The sequence below is a fragment of the Eretmochelys imbricata genome, chromosome 14, assembly GCF_965152235.1.
Source record: "Eretmochelys imbricata isolate rEreImb1 chromosome 14, rEreImb1.hap1, whole genome shotgun sequence".
In the NCBI taxonomy this organism is placed as follows: Eukaryota; Metazoa; Chordata; order Testudines; family Cheloniidae; genus Eretmochelys; species Eretmochelys imbricata.
Window position 1 is genome coordinate 35,577,059 of NC_135585.1, and position 20,060 is coordinate 35,597,118.

The window sequence follows — 20,060 nt, forward strand, 5'->3', positions numbered from 1 at the left end:
TGGGGAGGGAGGTTCCCGGCTCCCAGCCCTGCCCAGCCCCGTTCCCTGAAGCACCCCGGGCAGGTTGACTGTCCTGGGGAGAAGCAGGGAGGGGAAAAGCCAGTTCCTGCCTCTGCCTGGTCCCCGCGCTGCTGGGGGATGTGCAGCGGCTCCTCGGATTCTGCTCTTTCATGGCTCTATCACTGGAGCTCACAGTGATACTGACAGTGTCGCTGCACAATTTCAGTCTAAAGGGACTTTTCAGTTGCTTATAAAATTCTCAAATTTTGTAGAAGGACCTCGGATCTGATACTGTCTGGCCGTGACTGTCTTCGTCTTTACGGTAGGTCATGTGGTTGTAGCTGTGCCAGTCCCAGGAAGCTAGAGAGACAAGGTGGGTGAGCTAATATGTTTTATTGGACCAATACATACATACCAATCTACACAGAAGTTGGTCCACTAAAAGATATTACCTCAGCTAGGTAGCATAGCTAAGAGCTTTAGGGTAGACCGTCTCTGCCCTGGATGAATTTATGGATGAATGTTCAAAGGGAATCCATGTCTCCCACCAGGAACACACACTGCCCTGACACACCTGGTCCACACTAGAGAATTAGGTTGGTTTAAAAATCCAGGCCACTGAGTGACATGGCTAAAATTACCTATGTCCCCATGTAGACAGCACTAGGTAAAAGGAAGAATTTTTCTGACCTACCTACCACCATTTGGGCAGGCGGGTTACCTGTGCCGACAAGAGACCCCCTCCTGCTGGCACAGGTAGTGTCCGCACTGACGTGCTGCAGCAGTGCTGGTCCAGCAATGCAGCCGTGCTGCTACAGCCATTTAAGGGTGTGCCAAGCCTTCTGTGTTGGCGACATAATTTCAGGGTAAAGGGACTTTTTCCGTTGCTTTTAACATGCTCACAGTTATTGGATGGACCTCAGGTCTGATCCAGTCTGGCAAATCCCATGTTCATCTTTAGGGTTGAAAGTCTCCATCCAGGGGTGAGTACTTTAGAAAGTTGGGGGAAAACCATGTAGTTTATAGCTGAGAAAGAGCTGGTGGGGAAAAGTACACATATTACTATTAAAATATCAATTTCTGAGCAATTCTAATTGTAAATCTAATGCCTTGGGCTGCAGATTTGATAGAGAGAGAATTCCTAGTTCAAACAGTCTCCTCTCTGCAGCCTGGTTGATTTCTGAGTCCAAGTGTACATATCCCCCACACAGGCTGAGTTTTTCCCATTCAGGAAAATTAGTTTAAATACTTAAGATCCAATCTTGCAAGTTTTTTACACACATTTATGTCTTTGAGCATCTGAGTGCTCCTGTTGCCTTCATTTAACGTCTATTACTGTGAGGGTTTAAAATTGTCTCTGTGGATTTAGTCCTGGTGGGATGGGCTGGGTCTGTGCTGTAGTTAAGTCACCATGGCCAAGAATTTTACACACTGGAGCTTAAAGTTGATTTTCTCAGTCCATATTCAGGCAGCTAAATAGGAGGCCCGATGATCAGCTGTGCTGGCCACTCAACCCCAAATTTGGAGGCTCAGCATTTTTGAAATTCAGGCCACTTAGTGAGAGACCTGAATATGGATTTAGGAGCCTAGCTTTAGGTTGCTCTTTTTGAAAATCTTGGCTAAAGCATCACCTCAGAATGGCAGAGGCTAGCACATCTGTCTTCAGGGGAAGGGACAGGGATGAACTGGGATGTGAAATTGTCTAGAGCCCCTGAAACTGCCCCAATCACCCTTCTCACCCTGCCAGACTGCAGAATAACGTCTATGTTTCACTACAGATCATCCCATCCCCTTAAGAGACAGGGAAGGGAAATGGCTGCAGTGGAGCTGGTGACGTTCGAGGAGGTGGCTGTGTATTTCTCCGAGGAGGAATGGGCTCTGCTGGACCTGGGTCAGAGAGCCCTCTACAGGGACGTCATGCAGGAGAATTATGAGACTGTGACCTCACTGGGTAAGGAATCCTGTCCCCTTGGGTACTAGAGGCTGGTGGTCTCTAAAGCATCTGGGTCTGATTCTGTGCAGGGTTCTTCATTGGTCCCCCAGATTTCAGAGGGATCAGTCCCTGAAACCCCCGCAACACATGTGTGAGAGTCTCTCTCCTCTGCACTCCTTACATGGAATAGGAGTTTCACCGACATAATGACAGTGCTGTTCTCCCCATAACCAAGGCTGTCAAGTGGGACAAGCTCACTTTCTCCCACCATTCCTAGGGCAGGTTACACCTCTGGGACCTCTGTCCCATTCTTTTTTTTAATGCTTGTAATTTAACTCTGTCATTGCATATTTCTCTTTTTAAGATGTCACTCAGTTCCTTCCAAATTTCAACTGTGTCAGCAATAAAACAGCGATTTCCCTGCATTTTGTTCAAGGCTACAGAAATAGGCTTCAGGGCACTCAGCCTGTGTTCAACATTTCTCTTAAGCCCCAGGTTGAGAACTTTGGCTGTGACAGTGCCATCTATTTTTTCACAATTTTGTTCACAAACTGTCATCAGATTAGGCCAGTTCTTGATCTAGTGCTCAAAACAGTCCACTGCTGAGTTCTATTGCACGTCTTGTGGGAGAGTTAGCTTGGGTCCTCCCACTTTTTTCCGAGCAGCTGCTGCAAAGTGGTTGTTACAGAAGTATTTTGCAATTTCAACAACATTCATCTTTATTTCTGGAACACTGAAGTCTTTGGCTAGGAGGTGCATCAAATGAGCACTGCAACCATATGTTATTAGCTTGGGACTCTCTTCTAAATAATTTCTTCTCATCTTGGATACATTTGCAGCATTGTCTGAGACCAAGCTGTGTGCTAGACATTTGAATTTTTTTTCACAGTTTGTTACAGCTTTTACTACTACCACTTGTAAGTATTCTGCTGTGTGTGTATTTCCTGATGTATCAATTGTTTCTGTAAGGAAGCCATTCCCTTCTTCTGTTGTCACACAAGCACACACAACAGGATCATCGTGGACATTGCTCCACCCATCAAGACTCAGGTTAACAATTTCACCCTCTAGACCTTTTGCACACTGCTCAATTTCTTTTTCATACACTTTATCCAGCAATTTGCCTGCGACATGTGCTCTGTTGGGTGGATTGTATCCTGGTCTTAATGACTGAACCATGTTAATGAAGTGTGGGTTCTCAATCATACAGAAAGGAGAGTTTGTTGCATAAACAAACCGGGCAATTTTTTCATCAATTACCTCTTTTTGTAATCTGCTGGTTCTTATCACAAGCCTATCTAGGGTTGTTTCTGGATGACGGAGACTTTTTTTCTTTTTGCTACAGGTGATATACTGTGGCTCTGTGACATACATGATGTGACTGAAACACTATCATTGGCAGATAATTCTGAAACTATAGAAAATGATGGTAATCTTGAAGGTGGATAGTTTTCAGAATCCTGTATGTTGAGGATGGATTCTCCTAAACAAAATAAGTCAATCAGTTATTTAATTATTATTACCATACTGCTCATTTAGTATTACTCATTGCATTCACTGACACTCAGTACTACTTTAAAGGTGAAATTGTAAAAGGAGGAACTGCCTATTTCAGCTATTTATTTTTTATCACAACTGCATCTAAAATGATAGTATCATAGAGTAATAACTATATTTTTTGCTCAAACATGAGAATTCAAGAATAGTCCAGAAGGAAGACAGGCAGTCCTTAAGAAGGAGGTATGAAATAAAAAACTTTACCAGCCTGAAGACCCTGCATGTTCAGACATGTTCCTTTCATCATCTTCAGTGCAGCTTCCTCCCGAGAAGGAACACTTCTCATGATGTTGTTTCATTTTGGCAACCAGGCCTTGCATTTCTTTGCTGCACTGTTTACATTTTGCATGCTTGCCTGTCTTACCCACAAGTAGAGGAACTTCATTAAAATATTCCCAAACTGGGTCTCTTTTATGGCCTACTGCCATTATAGGTTTTCCCTTCTAGTGAGAGAATGGTATGGTAGATGTCAAATCAATGAAGGCTACACTCAGAAAGACCTCAAGACTTCTGGAATATGGTGCTCAAGCAGTTTCACTTTTGTTTCTACTGCTTGTCCCTCCCTTCTCACATTTATCTCCAGACTCCTTCTCCTTGTCCAGATCTATTCTGCCCCCAACAATCTTCTATTCGCAGAACTTTTTGAAACTTTTCACTTTTAGAGAGAGGTAAGGGATCGAGTCTGTGTACACACATGTGCAGAGGGACAATAGGGTTGAGGTCTGTTATTTCTCATCTCTAATATTTATTTATTTAAAACATTTTTGCTGTTAACAAGCATGTTATCTCTGGACACACAAATCCACAGTTTGAGAACTGCAGAACTAAGCATCCCTGATGGTATCTTCTAGATTGAGCAGTGAGTCCCATAGGGTAGATAGAAAGATTAACCTAAATAATCTATACAGAAGCCCCTGGAGCCCCATAAAATTGGGTCCCTAATCCATGAACTATTGGAACTCATTTACAAAACTTTCCTTAAATATTAAATGAGTATATTGTCTCATACTATAGAATTAGAATTTATAATCCCTATTCCACGATGAGATATCTTAGTTTTAATTAAGATAGGCTATTTCCTCAAAAAGCATTTTATCAAAAAAATCCTATTTAAATAAAAAAGATCCAATTTTAGATTTTTTTTTTTTAAAAAAAATCATTGATTTTTATCCACCCTGTTTGCCAGATAATTGTAGTTTCGTGAAATGGCCCTTCTAAAGCACAAATTATGTATATCTTGTTGATCTGGACTTCATTCTGTTTGATATTTGCAAATGCAATCTGGGCATTGCTGAGAGCTGTATTGTCATGTAATGTCCATGCTAAACTGGAGCATTACCTCTGGCTTAAGTCTGCATTTGTAACAACCAAAGATCTGCATAAAGTGCACTGCAAAAGATATAGAATTCTCCAGTAGTGCCAAAAGGGTAGTGAACTCTTAGCCTTAGCATCTTACTTTTTTGAAATTTCTCTGTGGCATGATTTGGGCTATTTGCCTCAGAATAATTGCAAAGCAGAAGACATTAATGAACCTGATCCAGAAACATTTTTTCTTTTTCTTGTCTCCAGGTGATGTGTGAAATTGTTACACTGTGGTAATTTTTGCAGTGTTGAAGGAAATGGGCACGTTTAGTCTAGACAAGAGAAGACAATGGGGACAAATGATAACAGATCTCCAATATGTAAAAGGCTGTTATAAAGAGAATGGTGATAACGTGTACTGCATGACCACCAAGGGTAGGATAAGAAGGAACCGGTTTAGTGTGCTGCAAGGGAGATTTCAGTTAAATATTATGAAAAACTTTCTAACTTTAAACATAGTTGAGCATTGGAACAGGTTACATAGGGAAGTTGTGTACAGTTACTTCTCACTTAAAGTTGTCCCAGTTAACGTTGTTTTGTTGTTTCGTTGCTGATCAATTAGGGATGCTTGTTTAAAGTTGTGCAATGCTCCCTTATAACGTTGTTCGGCAGCCGCCTGCTTTGTCCACTGCTTGCAGGAAGAGCAGCCCATTGCAGCTAGCTGGTGGGGACTTTGAACCAAGGTGGATCAGAGGCCCCCTATCAGCTCCCCACTCCCCTAAGTTCCCTGTGCAGCAGCCGCCCAGCAGGCTATCAATTGCCGGTGTGGTGTAGTAAATTGCTCTGCATAGGAATGTGCCGCCTACGGTGTACTGAGCATGCTCAGTACATCTGCTGAAGCCACTGCCCTTCACCCTGCCCTTATTAGCCGTAAGATTCTGTGGACTGCTTTTGACAGGGGTTAAAAAGTGGCAAAAAGGGAGAATCAGAGGAGGGGGGTGGCCAGGGTCTGAGCAGGGGGTGGAAATTTACTGGTCAAGGGGGTCAAGCAGCTGGAGGCAGCATTAGGAGAGGGCTAAATGGCAAAATTAGGGATCGGGGGGGAAAGGCGGAGTTAAGCCCAGGGGTGAGGCACTGGCAGAGGGTATCAGAAGGCAAAACCCGGCAGGGGCAGAGGGGGTAACAGTTATCCCAGTGGGACTGAGACACCAGTGCTTGGCAAAATAGTTTGTTGCAAATTGCTACAGATAGCAGTCTCACATACCTATGATGTGAGAAACTGCTATCTGTAGGAATTAGCCTCACACATATATAGCAGTGTTACGGGTAGCACATCCCTACACACTGCAGTTTCTTACATGCATGTGTGTGTGAAAATGCTATCTGTAGGATTGTACTACCTGCAGCAGCGACAGGTCTTACTTTGCTAAAAAAGGCCATCTGATGTAGCTAATTCAAGCAGTCTCACATGTAAAACCAACCTGATAGCTTTCTTTAACAGTGTAACAAGCCTTGTGGATGGGGGGAAGTGATCAACATGGTCTGTCTTGCCTTTAGTAAGGCTTTTGATACTGTCTTCCATGACCTTCTCATAAACAAACTATGGAAATGCAACCTCGATCAAGCTAAAATAAGATGGGTGCAAAACTGGTTGGGAAACAGTTCCAACAGAGTAGTTATCAGTGATTCACAGTCAGGCTGGAAGGGCATAACAAGTGGGGTTCTGCAGGGATCAGGTCTGGATATGTTTCTATTCAAAATCTTAATCAATGATTGAGATAATGGCATGGAGAGTACACTTATAAAGTTTGTGAATGATAAGCTGGGAGGGGTTGCAAGTGCTTGGGAGGATAGGATGAAAATTCAAAATGATCTGGACAAATTGGCGAAATAGTCTGAAGTAAATAGGATGCAATTCAAAAAGGAGAAATGCAAAGTACTCCATTTAGGAAGAAACAATCAGCTGCATGCATACAAAATGGGAAATGACTTCCTGGGAAGGAGTACTGTGGAAAGGGATCTAGGGGTCATAGTGGACCACAAGCCGAATATGAGTGAACAGTGTAACACTGCTGGAAAAAAAGCGAACGTCATTCTGGGATGTATTAGCAGGAATGTTGTGAACAAGACACATGAAAATGAACATACATGTTCTCTGTATGTATATATATCTTCTTACTATATGTTCCATTCTATGCATCTGATGAAGTGGGCTGTAGCCCATGAAAGCTTATACTCAAATAAATGTGTTAGTCTCTAAGGTGCCACAAGTACTCCTGTTCTTTTTTTAAAGGCAATGTACCTAGAGTGCGGTCAGTGTACTTAAAGGGGCAATGCGCATCTCTCTCTCTCCCTGTGTGTGTCTCTGTTTCTGTCTGCCATGCGGTTTCCCCTCCCTCCATTCGTGCTGCCTTGTAGAGTGTGAGGCTACATTAACATCAATGTGTTAGCCCTTGAGGGCTCAGCCGAATGTTAGTTCATCATTTAGCAGTAAGGCATTCCCTGGGAAATATCCTACCTTCTTCCACCCTCTAATTTCACCACCTTAACCAAGCTTCACAATCATCATTGCTGTGTACAGTATTAAATTGTTTGTCTAAAACTTATACTGTGTGTGTGTGTGTGTGTGTGTATATATATATATATATATATATATATAAAAATATAGTTTTTTTTGTCTGGTGGAAAAATTTTCCCCCTGGAACCTAACCCCCCCATTTACATTAATTCTTATGGGGAAATTGGATTCACTTAACATCGTTTTGCTTAAAGTCGCATTTTTCAGGAACATAACTACAACATTAAGCAAGGAGTTACTGTAATCCCCATCATTGGGGGTTTTTAAGAATAGGTTAGTCAGGGATGGCCTAACTATACTTAATCGTTCCTCAGCACAGGGATGGGCCAGATGACCTGCTGAGATTCCTTTCAGCCCTATGTTTCTATGATTCTGTTTCAATGATTCTATGACTTGCCCTGAAGCAATCGCTATTTTTTAGTTTTCTGATAAGTTCCTCTTTGTCTGTCAAGATGAGAGCTACTGTAGAACTCCCGTGTGTTGAATGCAGCATGTTTTGAATTAGGACATTTTCATCTCCAGTTTTTAGACATTCCAAGAAGAGTTTATAGAGTAAGAGACTTAAGGAGCTCAGTATAATTAACTAAGCAAAGAGAAGGCTGAGTGTTGACTTGATCATAGTCTACAAGTACCTACATGGGGAAGAGCAGAGGTCTCATCAACCTAGCAAACAAAGGCAAAATGAGAGCCTATGGTGGGAAGCCAAAGCTCAACATATTCAGTCTAGACGTAAAGCACAAATGCGTAACAGTGATTTGAATTAACCATTAGAATGACTTACCCAGAAACATGGTGGATTTTCCATCTATAGACATCTTTAAATCAAAACTGGACATCTTTCTAAAAAAATGTAAAAATGTTAAAGAATTCCAAAAATATGTCATTCTAAAAGTTCAACCACAAAATATGGGCTTGCTTGTAATAGGGTTTGACTTAGATTAATAATCAACAAGATGTAAGACAGCCACATTCATTTGGTTTATTAAGTAAAGACAGATCAGCACAAATACAGAAAGGCAAAGGTTAACATAAATCCCCTTCTGTGGACAGCTTCACAGCTTATCCTCTTCTAAACTGGTTACAATTTTGTGGATTTTTATACCCTACATGTTTACAACTATTCTAATTGATTGTCATATTTCTTCTCAGCTACAAACCCCACAATTTTACATCTTGCAGGCAGACACTGTCTCCAGTCAGATCACTGTCTTCTACTTTTTCCCTTCTTTTATACAAAAGAAGCAATGGTCACAGCAGTTTAACTATAAGTAATTTTCCATATTATCTTAACATAGCACATGCTATTACAATACTTAATTATATGATTTGTGGTTTACCCATATGCCCTTTGCATTTGGAACTTCCTATGTAGCTGCAAAAATAGGCTATACTCTAGATATAATTCCATTAGCAATACAAAGTTCTTCTGGTAGTAATTTTCCATTATTTCTCTTCACAGAACTATACAAAACTTTATGAGAGTATGACTTATATGCTAACATGATAAAGAAATAGCTGATTGAGTTTCTCTGGCCTGTGTCATGCAGGAGGTCAGACTAGATGAACATAATTGTCCCTTACAAGAGAGGTAGCTGTGTTAGTCTGTATCCACAAAAACAACACGGAGTCCGGTGGCACCTTAAAACTAACAGATTTATTTGGGCATAAGCTTTCATGGATAAAACCCCCACTTCCTCAGATGCATGGAATGAAAATGTGGACTCCTTGTTGTTATAATTGTCCCTTGGCCCTCAGATGTCTGATCCTATGTCTACCCAGGTATGTTGTTAGTCTTGTCTCTGGACTCAGGCACCAGTTACAAAAAAAAAAGAAAAAAGAAAAATCCTATTCAGCAAAGTCCTAAGCATGCACTTAACTCCCATTAAAGTGAATGGGACTCAAGCATCAAGAATAAGTTCTTTGCTCAGTGGTGTACCTGGGATCCTATGCAAATGAGCTCTGTGAGATTTATTGGGAGGGAGCGTCTTCCGCATTTGAACCCAGGTGAGAGGAGAATGACTTCTCCTCTAGATCTGTCCTCTCTGGATCTGTGGTGTATGAAGCAGGCTGAGGGGGTGAGGAAAGCCAGCCCAAGGCCTGTGATTTCAGCAAGCTGGGTGTCTGTGGGGGCAAAGCAAGACTCACGGAAGAACCAAATGACTATTGATTACTATGGGGATGGACCCTAGTGCTAGTCCATCATCACCTCATGAGAGGAGGCTCTTTACTCTCTGCATGCCACTGGGGGCAGGTGTCTAGTAATCTTCTTTCCATGGCCTGGGCGGTGTTTCCTTTGTTTATTTCATCACTGCTTGTATCAGGGCACTCCCTAGAGGCCCAAGTAAAGGATCACAGCCCCAGTGAGCTGGGTGCTGCATGAGCACATAGTGAGAGACTATTCCCACCTCCCCCAGAGAGCTCCCAGTCTAAGTAATATCTTCCATTTCTGGCTCGTGCCATAGATGGAATGGCATATGTAGGTGTGGGAGCCGGGAATTTGCAGTGATGGAGACTTAGGGCTGGTTTACACTACAGCTTAAGTCGATGTAATTTACGTTGCTCAGGGATGTGAAAAACATGCACCCCCACTGGAGCAACGTAAGTTACATCAACCTAAGTGCTGTCCAAACCAGTGCTACATCTCTTGCTGACATAGCTTCCGCCTCTCATAGAGGCGGAGTAATTAGGCCAATGGGAGAGCGCTCACCTGTCGGTATAATGTGTCTTCACTAGGCATGCTACAGTGGCACAGCTGCGCCGATGGAGCATTCTAGTGTAGACTAGCCCTAGGTTGAAAACCAGACACCTAGAGAGTGTAGCAATTCTGCTCATCCACCCAGGGGCACCAGATAGGGCCATTTCCCAGGCAGACTGGATGAAGTCTTGCTCCAAACAAGAGGATCATTTGCAATTTATAGCCCAGATTCTGTATGTGGTGGGGGAAAGAGGAAGGAGCCTCTCTGAGTGGGTGACTCAGATTCTGGGTCTGGGAGTAGTAATAGCAGTGACTGTAACAAACAAGAACAATGCTTGTTTCCTTGCCCCCAAGCAGGATTTCCAATTTCCAAACCTGTTGTGATCTCCTGGCTGGAACGAGGGGAGGAGTCATGGGTCTCTGATATCAAAGGGTACAAAGAAAGGGAGAGCCCAAGAGATGCCCACACAGGTGAGTAATTGGCTAAAATGATTCAGTTTTTATATCCTCTTGGCAGCCATTACTCATGGGTTTTCAACAAACTTGTTTGACCAAGTAACCATGTAACTCATCCCCTCATCCATATCTGGATGTGAGGAGGAAGCAGAATTGGTCCCCTCCTGTCTCTACTCTGGGGAAGGATCTGGAAGGGATTCCTCTCAGCAATTTTCTATCCCCACAGCAGCTACTTTGGTTTGTTTACCCTTTTGCCATGCTTCTTTTTGAGGTTTCCTTTGGCCCTAGGTACAGGGACTGACTCCTGTCTGGATTCTCTCTCTATCCCAGCAGCTAACGGGACGGTGAGTGAGAATAAGGAGAAGAATCCTCAGCCAGAGGAACTGCATGGAGTGCTGTTGGAAAGAGCCGAAGAGGACGTTTCCCAGAGTCCTGAGCAGGGAGAAGCCCGTGAGAGCCAGCACAGGCCAGAGACACAGCAGGGAATCCAGCCAGGGGAGAGATGGGATAAATTGATTCATCGGAGCAGAAAGGCGAAGAAAATGAAAGAAACTGTTCTGCAGAGAATCCCTGCTGGAGAGAGACCCAACACATGCGGTGACTGTGGGAAAAACTTCTGTTGGAGATTAGACCTGATTAGACACCAAAGAACCCACACGGGAGAAAAACCCTATAACTGCCCTGACTGTGAGAGAAGCTTCAGACGGAGCTCAACCCTTATTGAACATCAGAGAATCCACAGTGGAGAGAAGCCTTATAAGTGCCCTGACTGTGAGAAAAGCTTTCGTTGGAGCTCAAACCTCACTACACATCAGAGATTCCATACAGGAGAGAGACCCTATAAGTGTCCTGAATGTGAGAAAAGCTTCTGTTGCAGCTCAGACCTCACAAAACACCAGAGAACCCACAGTGGAGAGAAGCCCCATAAGTGCCCCAACTGCGAGAAAAGCTTCAGAAGCAGGTCAGAACTCACTCAGCACCAGAGAACCCATACGGGAGAGAGACCCTACAGTTGCACTGTATGTGGGAAAAGCTTCCCTCAAAGCTCACAGCTTCTGCTACACCACAGAATCCACACGGGAGAGAGACCCTATAACTGCCCCAACTGTGGGAAAAGCTTCAGTTGGAAATCAAACCTTATTAATCACCAGAGAATCCACACAGGGGAGAGACCCTATAATTGTCACGACTGTGGGAAATGCTTCAATCAGAGCTCAAACCTTAGCAAACACCAGAGAATCCACAGAGGACAAAAGCACTAAAAGTGTCATACTAGTGATGGGCCAAGTGAATAACACCTTTGCTGGTTCCCATCAATCTGAGAGGGTCAGGCCAGGCTGGACTGGCCGTTTAACAAGGACATGCAACAGTTATTAAAGCAGAGAATGAAACCACCTTCTTGGAACAGAGCCATGCGGAGCAAGAGACTGAGATAAGATTCACACATTGTGATGGGGTTTGATTACAACTTCTCAAGAAGTTCTGAACATCCTCTGATCGGCTCTTACAGTTTAGTTTGGTGCTAGTAACCTAGAACCATCTTTATTTTATAAGCTGCAAATTATTGTTTATTCCTGATAGTGTCTTAAGTGGAGGGGAGGGTGTCTTAAGCCCAGCCCCTGTCATGGAGAAAGATGCCTATGTTCAGTCTGCAGGGAGACACCAATCTCCGCTTACCATTCACAAACCAGGAATGACAGGCACTCCTCTGGCTATGGGGCCACATTCAGTAGGAGTGTTCAGAGGCTGCCTAACTCCACTCAAAACAACCTGACTGGGGGAAGAGGAGGCTTTATCTCATAACCTTTAGCGCAGTGGTTAGGGCACTTACCAGAGGGGAGAGACCCAGTTCAAGTCTGCCTGATCAGAAGAAGGGCTTTGCAACCTCTGTGGTGAGTGCCCAGGTACTGAGCTATGGGATATACCGATGGGTGGGTGGGGCCTCTCAGTCTACCCTGTGGAAGCTGTTCCACTGTGCAAAAATACTAAAAGACTCATTGGGCCAAAGAGTCTGAAAACGATGTTATAGGACACCCTCCAGCAAGGTGGGAGACCCAGGGTCCAGTCCCTTGCTCCAATGATGCTTTCAGTATCTATTCACAGGGCACTGTCCTGTGAGATAGTCAATTCCTATTCAAATTCCTTCTCATCAGGCAGAAGAGGGGACACTTCAAGTGTGTGTGTCGGGGGGGTATCGTCTCCCACATCCTTTTCAAGCACCCTAACCACTGGGCTGAAAATTAGGAGGGAGGGCCATCTCCTTTCACCCTCCCCCATCCTCCCAGCTATTTTGTGTGGAGCTAGGCAGCCTCTGAACATGCCTGCCAGATTGAGCCTCTGGCTACCTTCCCCTCATCTGTGAGTTGCGATGAGGCTTAGGGGAGAGGCTAGGGCTTGGGTGCCTAGGGTGAGGCAGCTGTATGCACATCCAGAAGCAGGAACATAGGCATCTAGTGCAGGGGTTCTCAAACTGGGGGTTGGGACCCCTCAGGGGGTCGTGCGGTTATTACATGGGGGATCACGAGCTGTCAGCCTCCGCACCAAATCCCGCTTTGCCTCCAGCATTTACAATGGTGTTAAATATATTAAAAAGTGTTTTCAATGTATAAGGGGGTTGCACTCAGAGGCTTGCTATGTCAAAGGGGTCACCAGTGCAAAAGTCTGAGAACCACTGATCTAGAGGATTTTTACTGCAAAAACGTAGGTGCCGAGTGAGGTTAAGAGCTTACAGGGATAGATGGCACCTGAGTGGGAGTGCTGTTATCACAGGGGTGCCTAGAAAGGTGCCTAAGAACCTTTGAATCTCCCCCGCCACCTTACTTAGTACAATGCATACATACAGATGAAGAGATGGGCTCAGTTAGATTGTCAATGTGATGTCCTGACTTGGCTCTGGGCACTGAGCAGGACAATGATTTATTTGTGACTTTCTTGCTTTGAACCAGAAAGTTTGGGTTGGTCCTGCTTTGAGCATGGGATTGGACTAGATGACCTCCTGAGTTCTCTTCCAACTCTAATCTTCTATGATTCTGGAAGAATGGGGTGGATCTGAGTCTCAGGGTATGAAAATGGGCATTTGTGGAGCTGGGGCCTCCAAGAAAGTCTCTTATGGGTCTGTTTTACACAGTATAAACTATCAAGTGTGATTACACTGGGGTTCTGTTTTTTATTCCTATTAGTTCCCATCAACTCATAGATCTGGAAGGTTTAACTAGATGTCTGAGTTACTGACTATTACCAGTAGCGTTACACACTTCTTCTGTCATGGATCTGCCGTTCCCCATTTTGAGACCTGTATCCTTTACAAAGTCCTCTATGACTACATTCCACAGAATTCATAATTAATCTGATTACATGTAGAATCCAGGTTCACTAAATACACTGTAGTTCCACTGTTATTAACTTCTTATTTCATTTTTCTGATGCAGGCATTTAGCACAAAAATATAAAAAAAACACTTTAGACTCAGGACAATGAAAATACATAGAAATTAATTCCCTGGAATGTAATAATAGCTGATCAACCTTTGTGGACATTAATGGTGTTGTGATTCCTTCTGTGGTGCCTAAATGTCTGATTTTGACTGCTGAGTATGCAATTTTCATATGCTTTTCCTTAAAAGTGATACCATTACGATTTAATGAAATAGCTCACACTTGAATCATGTATTCTTGCATTTAAACATAAGCAAGGCCTGATTTTAGGCCAAGTTACCTACAGTTGAACCCTGAAATGAGTTAAATGGTTTTATTACCCTCTTTCCTGAATCCAGAGTTAACAGACTTTTCTAACAATACAAAAGTTGTCTTATGACCTTGAAGAGGAATGTACAGCTTTAAGAGAAGGAATAAACAAAGGTGTTTCTATGTCCCTACATGTTCTAGACCCTAAACAAGTGACCTGTCCTCCTCTCCCATATGTTGTTGTAGATTTATATGTAACATTTTAAATAAGCCTAAGTGGCTCATGACCATGAGTGCAGACTGTCAGAAATCAGGCAGACACCTGGAGCTGGAGCTGTGTCCCTATAATTAGGGTTCACCAAGCCAGAAACAAATGTGAACTCCTGCATCACGATACCAGTCTTGCCATGGACTCACAGACACTCCCATCAGTGCCTTCTGTTTGTCTTGCCACCCAGGCAGTGATGAGTGATAAATGGTCACTTATACCAAAGATCACAAAATATTCAGGTTGCTTCCAGACCCAAGAGCCCAGTCACTTACCCCAGATCAATTGGTACCCTAGATCTTACACGAAAAACAATGTCTGTAGCCAGTCCTGTAATAAACTATCTATCTAAAGGTTTATTAACTAGGGAAAAGAAATGAGAGTTATTGACAGGTTAAAGCAAGCGAACACATAGAGACAAATGAGTTACCATCTGAATCCTAAGTGACAGTGTCTGTCAATTCAAAGTATCTTTCAGGGCAGACCCAGGAGATAACCCCTGGGGATCTCTGGCTTCAGTTTGGTTTCTCTGGCCCTGTGAGAGGTCAAACGCAAAGAAAGGAAAAATCTTCACATCAACTATTTTTATTTCCCTCTTCTAGCATTCAAAGCTCTGGGACAAGGCTTCTGCACATACTTCTCCATGAGTGGATGGGACAATTAACAAAGTCTTTGTCTTACAATGGCCTATTTAAATTTTGATAGTTCTCCTGGATGGGCTGGGGGGATTATTTCCACAACTGGGTTCACAAGTTCAGAGCAAACATTTTCAAAGTTATAAAGCAAAACTTACATATTTCCTTATAGCCTGGAATACGAATATTACAAGTGAGATTAATGCATACAGCAATTTACAAGCATTTCATAGAGTCTAAACACTAAATACATTCTTACAAGACTAATACCTACTTTGAGCAAAACTAACATACAGATGAACTGGACTGGTTTCCAGCGCTGAGTTTGTCAGTTCTTAGCTAATGCTTGCAGCCTTGGCAAGAGCTGGCATCTGGTCTGTAACTAAAACTGATTTAGTGCTGCTTTAAACTGTGTGCTTGCACTGCAAATAACTGCCACTTATTGTTCATGCCTTGTGTGTATCGTGCTGAGCTCACTTCACTTACCTTACTAATTTACTGCTTAAATGAGCCACCCTTCAATCTTTGGTTTGAAGAATACATAACTAAAACTCATCTGTACTTATTGTGTTATCATAGCTTTGAGGAAATTCATTGTTTGATGGTTAATTTTGTTTTGTTGTCCTGTGTCAATTTAATTCATAACATTAAGTGCTTTTGAGAATTAGCAACTATAATCACTATTTAGCTCTGATGTGTGTCTTACCCTCACCCCTGCAGCTGTGCTGTCTTTGCATGTGTAAATGAGAATTACCTGCTAAGAGAAGCATTCTTAGAACTCTCCCCCTTGTAATAGTACACTGCGTGAGTGAGAAAAGCTATCTTCTGACTTCAAAATCTGACGTAAATCTTTATTTGTGTGTTCTAAACTTTAGAATAATTTTATGCTAGTCATGTTGTGTTTTTAACTAGAGAATATTTAATGTGTTAATACCTGACACCTCACACTAGCCTCATTCCAATCTTGGTGAAAGAATTACTATTTTACCATTGGTTTCAGAGTAACAGCCGTGTTAGTCTGTATTCGCAAAAAGAAAAGGAGTACTTGTGGCACCTTAGAGACTAACCAATTTATTTGAGCATGAGCTTTCGTGAGCTACAGCTCACTTCATCAGATGCATACCGTGGAAACTGCAGCAGACTTTATATATACACAGAGAATATGAAACAATACCTCCTCCCACCCCACTGTCCTGCTGGTAATAGCTTATCTAAAGTAATCATCAGGTTAGGCCATTTCCAGCACAAATCCAGGTTTTCTCACCCTCCACCCCCCCCCACAAATTCACTCTCCTGCTGGTGATAGCCCATCCAAAGTGACAACTCTTTACACAATGTGCATGATAATCAAGTTAGGCCATTTCCTGCACAAATCCAGGTTCTCTCACTCCCTCACCCCCCTCCAAAAACCCACCCCCATACACAGACAAACTCACTCTCCTGCTGGTAATAGCTCATCCAAACTGACCACTCTCCAAGTTTAAATCCAAGTTAAACCAGAACATCTGGGGGGGGGGGGTAGGAAAAAACAAGAGGAAATAGGCTACCTTGCATAATGACTTAGCCACTCCCAGTCTCTATTTAAACCTAAATTAATAGTATCCAATTTGCAAATGAATTCCAATTCAGCAGTTTCTCGCTGGAGTCTGGATTTGAAGTTTTTTTGTTTTAAGATAGCGACCTTCATGTCTGTGATTGCGTGACCAGAGAGATTGAAATGTTCTCCGACTGGTTTATGAATGTTATAATTCTTGACATCTGATTTGTGTCCATTTATTCTTTTACATAGAGACTGTCCAGTTTGACCAATGTACATGGCAGAGGGGCATTGCTGGCACATGATGGCATAAATCACATTGGTGGATGTGCAGGTGAACGAGCCTCTGATAGTGTGGCTGATGTTATTAGGCCCTGTGATGGTGTCCCCTGAATAGATATGTGGGCACAATTGGCAACGGGCTTTGTTGCAAGGATAAGTTCCTGGGTTAGTGGTTCTGTTGTGTGGTATGTGGTTGTTGGTGAGTATTTGCTTCAGGTTGCGGGGCTGTCTGTAGGCAAGGACTGGCCTGTCTCCCAAGATTTGTGAGAGTGTTGGGTCATCCTTTAGGATAGGTTGTAGATCCTTAATAATGCGTTGGAGGGGTTTTAGTTGGGGGCTGAAGGTGACAGCTAGTGGCGTTCTGTTATTTTCTTTGTTAGGCCTGTCCTGTAGTAGGTAACTTCTGGGAACTCTTCTGGCTCTATCAATCTGTTTCTTTTTTACCATTGTCTATTTTAAATACCAAAAGCCAGGTACTTTGTGATAGTACTTTTTCTATATTTGAACGTTAGTGTTGTCCCATTGGTATACATAATTACCTTTAATAATCAATCTTTGTCTTATGCCAGTTAATTCAAACACCAGGATCTCCCTGCAACACAATGTCTACCTATCAACTCTCTAAGAACACTACCTCAACCAAAGTACAGTAACTCCTTGCTTAATGTGGTAGTTGTGGTCCTGAAAAATGCTACTTTAAGCAAAGTGATGTTAAGCAAATCCAATTTCCCCATAAGAATTAATGTAAATCGGGGGGTTAGGTTCCTGGGAATTTTTTTTCACCAGACAAAAGACATATATATATATATACACACATACACAGTATAAGTTTTAAACAATTTAATACTGTACACAGCAATGATGATTGTGAAGCTTGGCTGAGATGGTGAAGTCAGAGGTGGAAGAGGGTGGGATATTTCCCAGGGAATGCCTTACTGCTAAATGATGAACTAGCACTCGGCTGAGCCCTCAAGGGTTAACACGTTGTTAATTTAGCCTCACACTCTACAAGGCACCACGAATGGGGGGAGGGGAGACAGCATGGCAGAGAGAGACAGAGACATACACTGTGTGTGTGTGTGTGTGTGTGTGTGTGAGAGAGAGAGATGCGTATTGCCCCTTTTAAGTGTGCTGACTCCACTCTAAGTCCATTGCCTTTTAAGTAGATCAGCAAGCTGAGACAGCAGCTGCTGCCAGCAAGCTCCCTCCCTCCTGAGCCCTGTCGTGTCCCCCCTACCTTCTCTGTGGAGATGGCCCGATGGGGTAAAGAACCTGGGGGGAGGGGGTGGCAGGAGCGGGGGAGGAGGGGAACACCTTGACATTAGCACCCCTCTTTCCCCCCCCATCTCCAGCACAGCAAGCAGGAGGCTCCCGGGAGCAGCTCCAAGGCAGAGGGCAGGAGCAGCACATGGCAGTGCGGGGAGGGACAGCTGAACTGCCCAGCAATTGGTAGCCTGCTGGGCAGCTGCTGCACAGGGAACTTAGGGGAGCGGGGAGCTGATAGGGAGGCTGCTGGTCCACCCTGGTTCCAAGCCCCCCTCCCCCCCAGCTCGCTCCAACAGGCTGCTCTTTCTGCAAGCAGTGGACAAAGCAGGCGGCTGCTGAACAATGTTATAAGGGAGCATTGCACAACTTTAAACGAGCATGTTCCCTAATTGATCAGCAACATCACAATGAAACAATGTTAACTGGGATGACTTCAAGTGAGGAGTTACTGTATTCAAATTAAAGTTAATCAAACTGCTTTCTGAATTTGATCACTTGTAAAATTGTCTATTGACTGCACCAAATCAGAGCCAAACCTATCAACTCTGCTCTATTGCATAATAATAACACTGGGTGATTCGTGTACCCCAGCTTTTGTGTGTATTATTCTAACCATTTTCAGCTATTGACATGCTAAATGCTGCTGAATTTCAAGCTGTAATAATCATATGACTGTGAATTTTCTTTAAGAATCATGCTTGCCTAAGAATACTTCTTTAGACAAAGTAAGAAAAGTATTAATGGTTTTGCTAATTTTGTTGACACTGATTTAAACTTGATTGTCCAATCCAACATATCTAGTTTTGTCCACTTTCATTTTTTGTTTAAAAGTTTTAATGTCAAGTCAAATTATAGTTTTTAATCAAGTTACTTCATTGAACATATACTTGGTTATTTGACATTAGGGCCATGTTTACCCCCATCGCACTTTCACTATCCTCCATATTTGACAAAAGCATGGAGTCTGCACAGCTTTAAATGATGAATAATGCGATGGTATTTGCAGACCCACAGGGAGAACTGCAGCAATGGGGCCCTGACCATTTCCAATATCTCCTGTCTACTCCTTGCAGGAACATCATCTAGTGACAGATGATGTGGAAAAAGCTGAAGTAATCAATGCTTTTTTGCCTCATTCTTCACAGACAAGGTCAGTTCCCAGACTGCTGCACTGGGCAGCACAGTATGAGGTGGAGGTGAGCAACCCTCAGTGATGAAAGAACAGAATAAGGACTATTTAGAAAAGCTGGACATACACAAGTCCATGGGGCCAAATGCAATGCATCTGAGGGTGCTGAGGGAGTTGGCTGATGTAATTGCAGAGCCATTGGCCATTATCTTTGAAAACTCGTTGTGATCGGGGGAGGTCCTGGATGATTGGAAAAAGGCAAATATAGTACCCATCTTTCAAAAAGAGAAGAAGGAGAATCTGGGAAACTACAGACTGGTCAGCCTTACCTCAGTCCCCAGAAAAATCATGGAGTAGGTCCTCAAGGAATCCATTTTGAAGCACTTGGAGGAGAGGAAGTTGATCAGGAACAGTCAATATGGATTCACCAAAGGCAAGTCATGTCTGACCAACCTGATTGCCTTCTATGATGAGATAACTGGCGCTGTGGATATGGGGAAAGCGGAGGACATGATACATCTTGACTTTGATACAGTCTCCCACAGTATTCTTGCCAGCAAGTTAAAGAAGTATGGATTGGATAAATGGACTGTAAGGTGGATAGAAAGCTGGTTAGATTGACAAGTTCAACGGGTAGTGATCAATGGCTCGATGTTTAGTTGGCAGTCGGTATAAAACGGAGTGCCCCAGTGTTTGATCCTGGTGCCAGTTTTGTTCAACATCTTCATTAATGATCTGG

General features: G+C 43.2%; 1 protein-coding gene across 1 annotated transcript; it reads left to right on the top strand.

The window, feature by feature from the left end:
- Nucleotides 1–1,812: 1,812 nt before the first annotated feature.
- Nucleotides 1,813–11,852, top strand: LOC144275312 (uncharacterized). Its single transcript, XM_077834531.1, has 3 exons — nucleotides 1,813–1,951; nucleotides 10,423–10,536; nucleotides 10,852–11,852. The coding sequence occupies exons 1-3, from the start codon at nucleotides 1,813–1,815 to the stop codon at nucleotides 11,781–11,783; spliced, it is 1,185 nt and encodes a 394-aa protein (XP_077690657.1). The 3' UTR covers nucleotides 11,784–11,852.
- The last annotated feature ends 8,208 nt before the right edge of the window (nucleotides 11,853–20,060 follow it).

Coding starts and splice junctions, on each gene's coding strand:
- LOC144275312 (XM_077834531.1), top strand. CDS start 1,813: ATGGCTGCAGTGGAGCTGGTGACGTTCGAGGAGGTGGCTGTGTATTTC. Junction 1,952..10,422: donor TGAGACTGTGACCTCACTGG/GTAAGGAATCCT, acceptor GCCCCCAAGCAG/GATTTCCAATTTCCAAACCT. Junction 10,537..10,851: donor CCCAAGAGATGCCCACACAG/GTGAGTAATTGG, acceptor TCTCTATCCCAG/CAGCTAACGGGACGGTGAGT.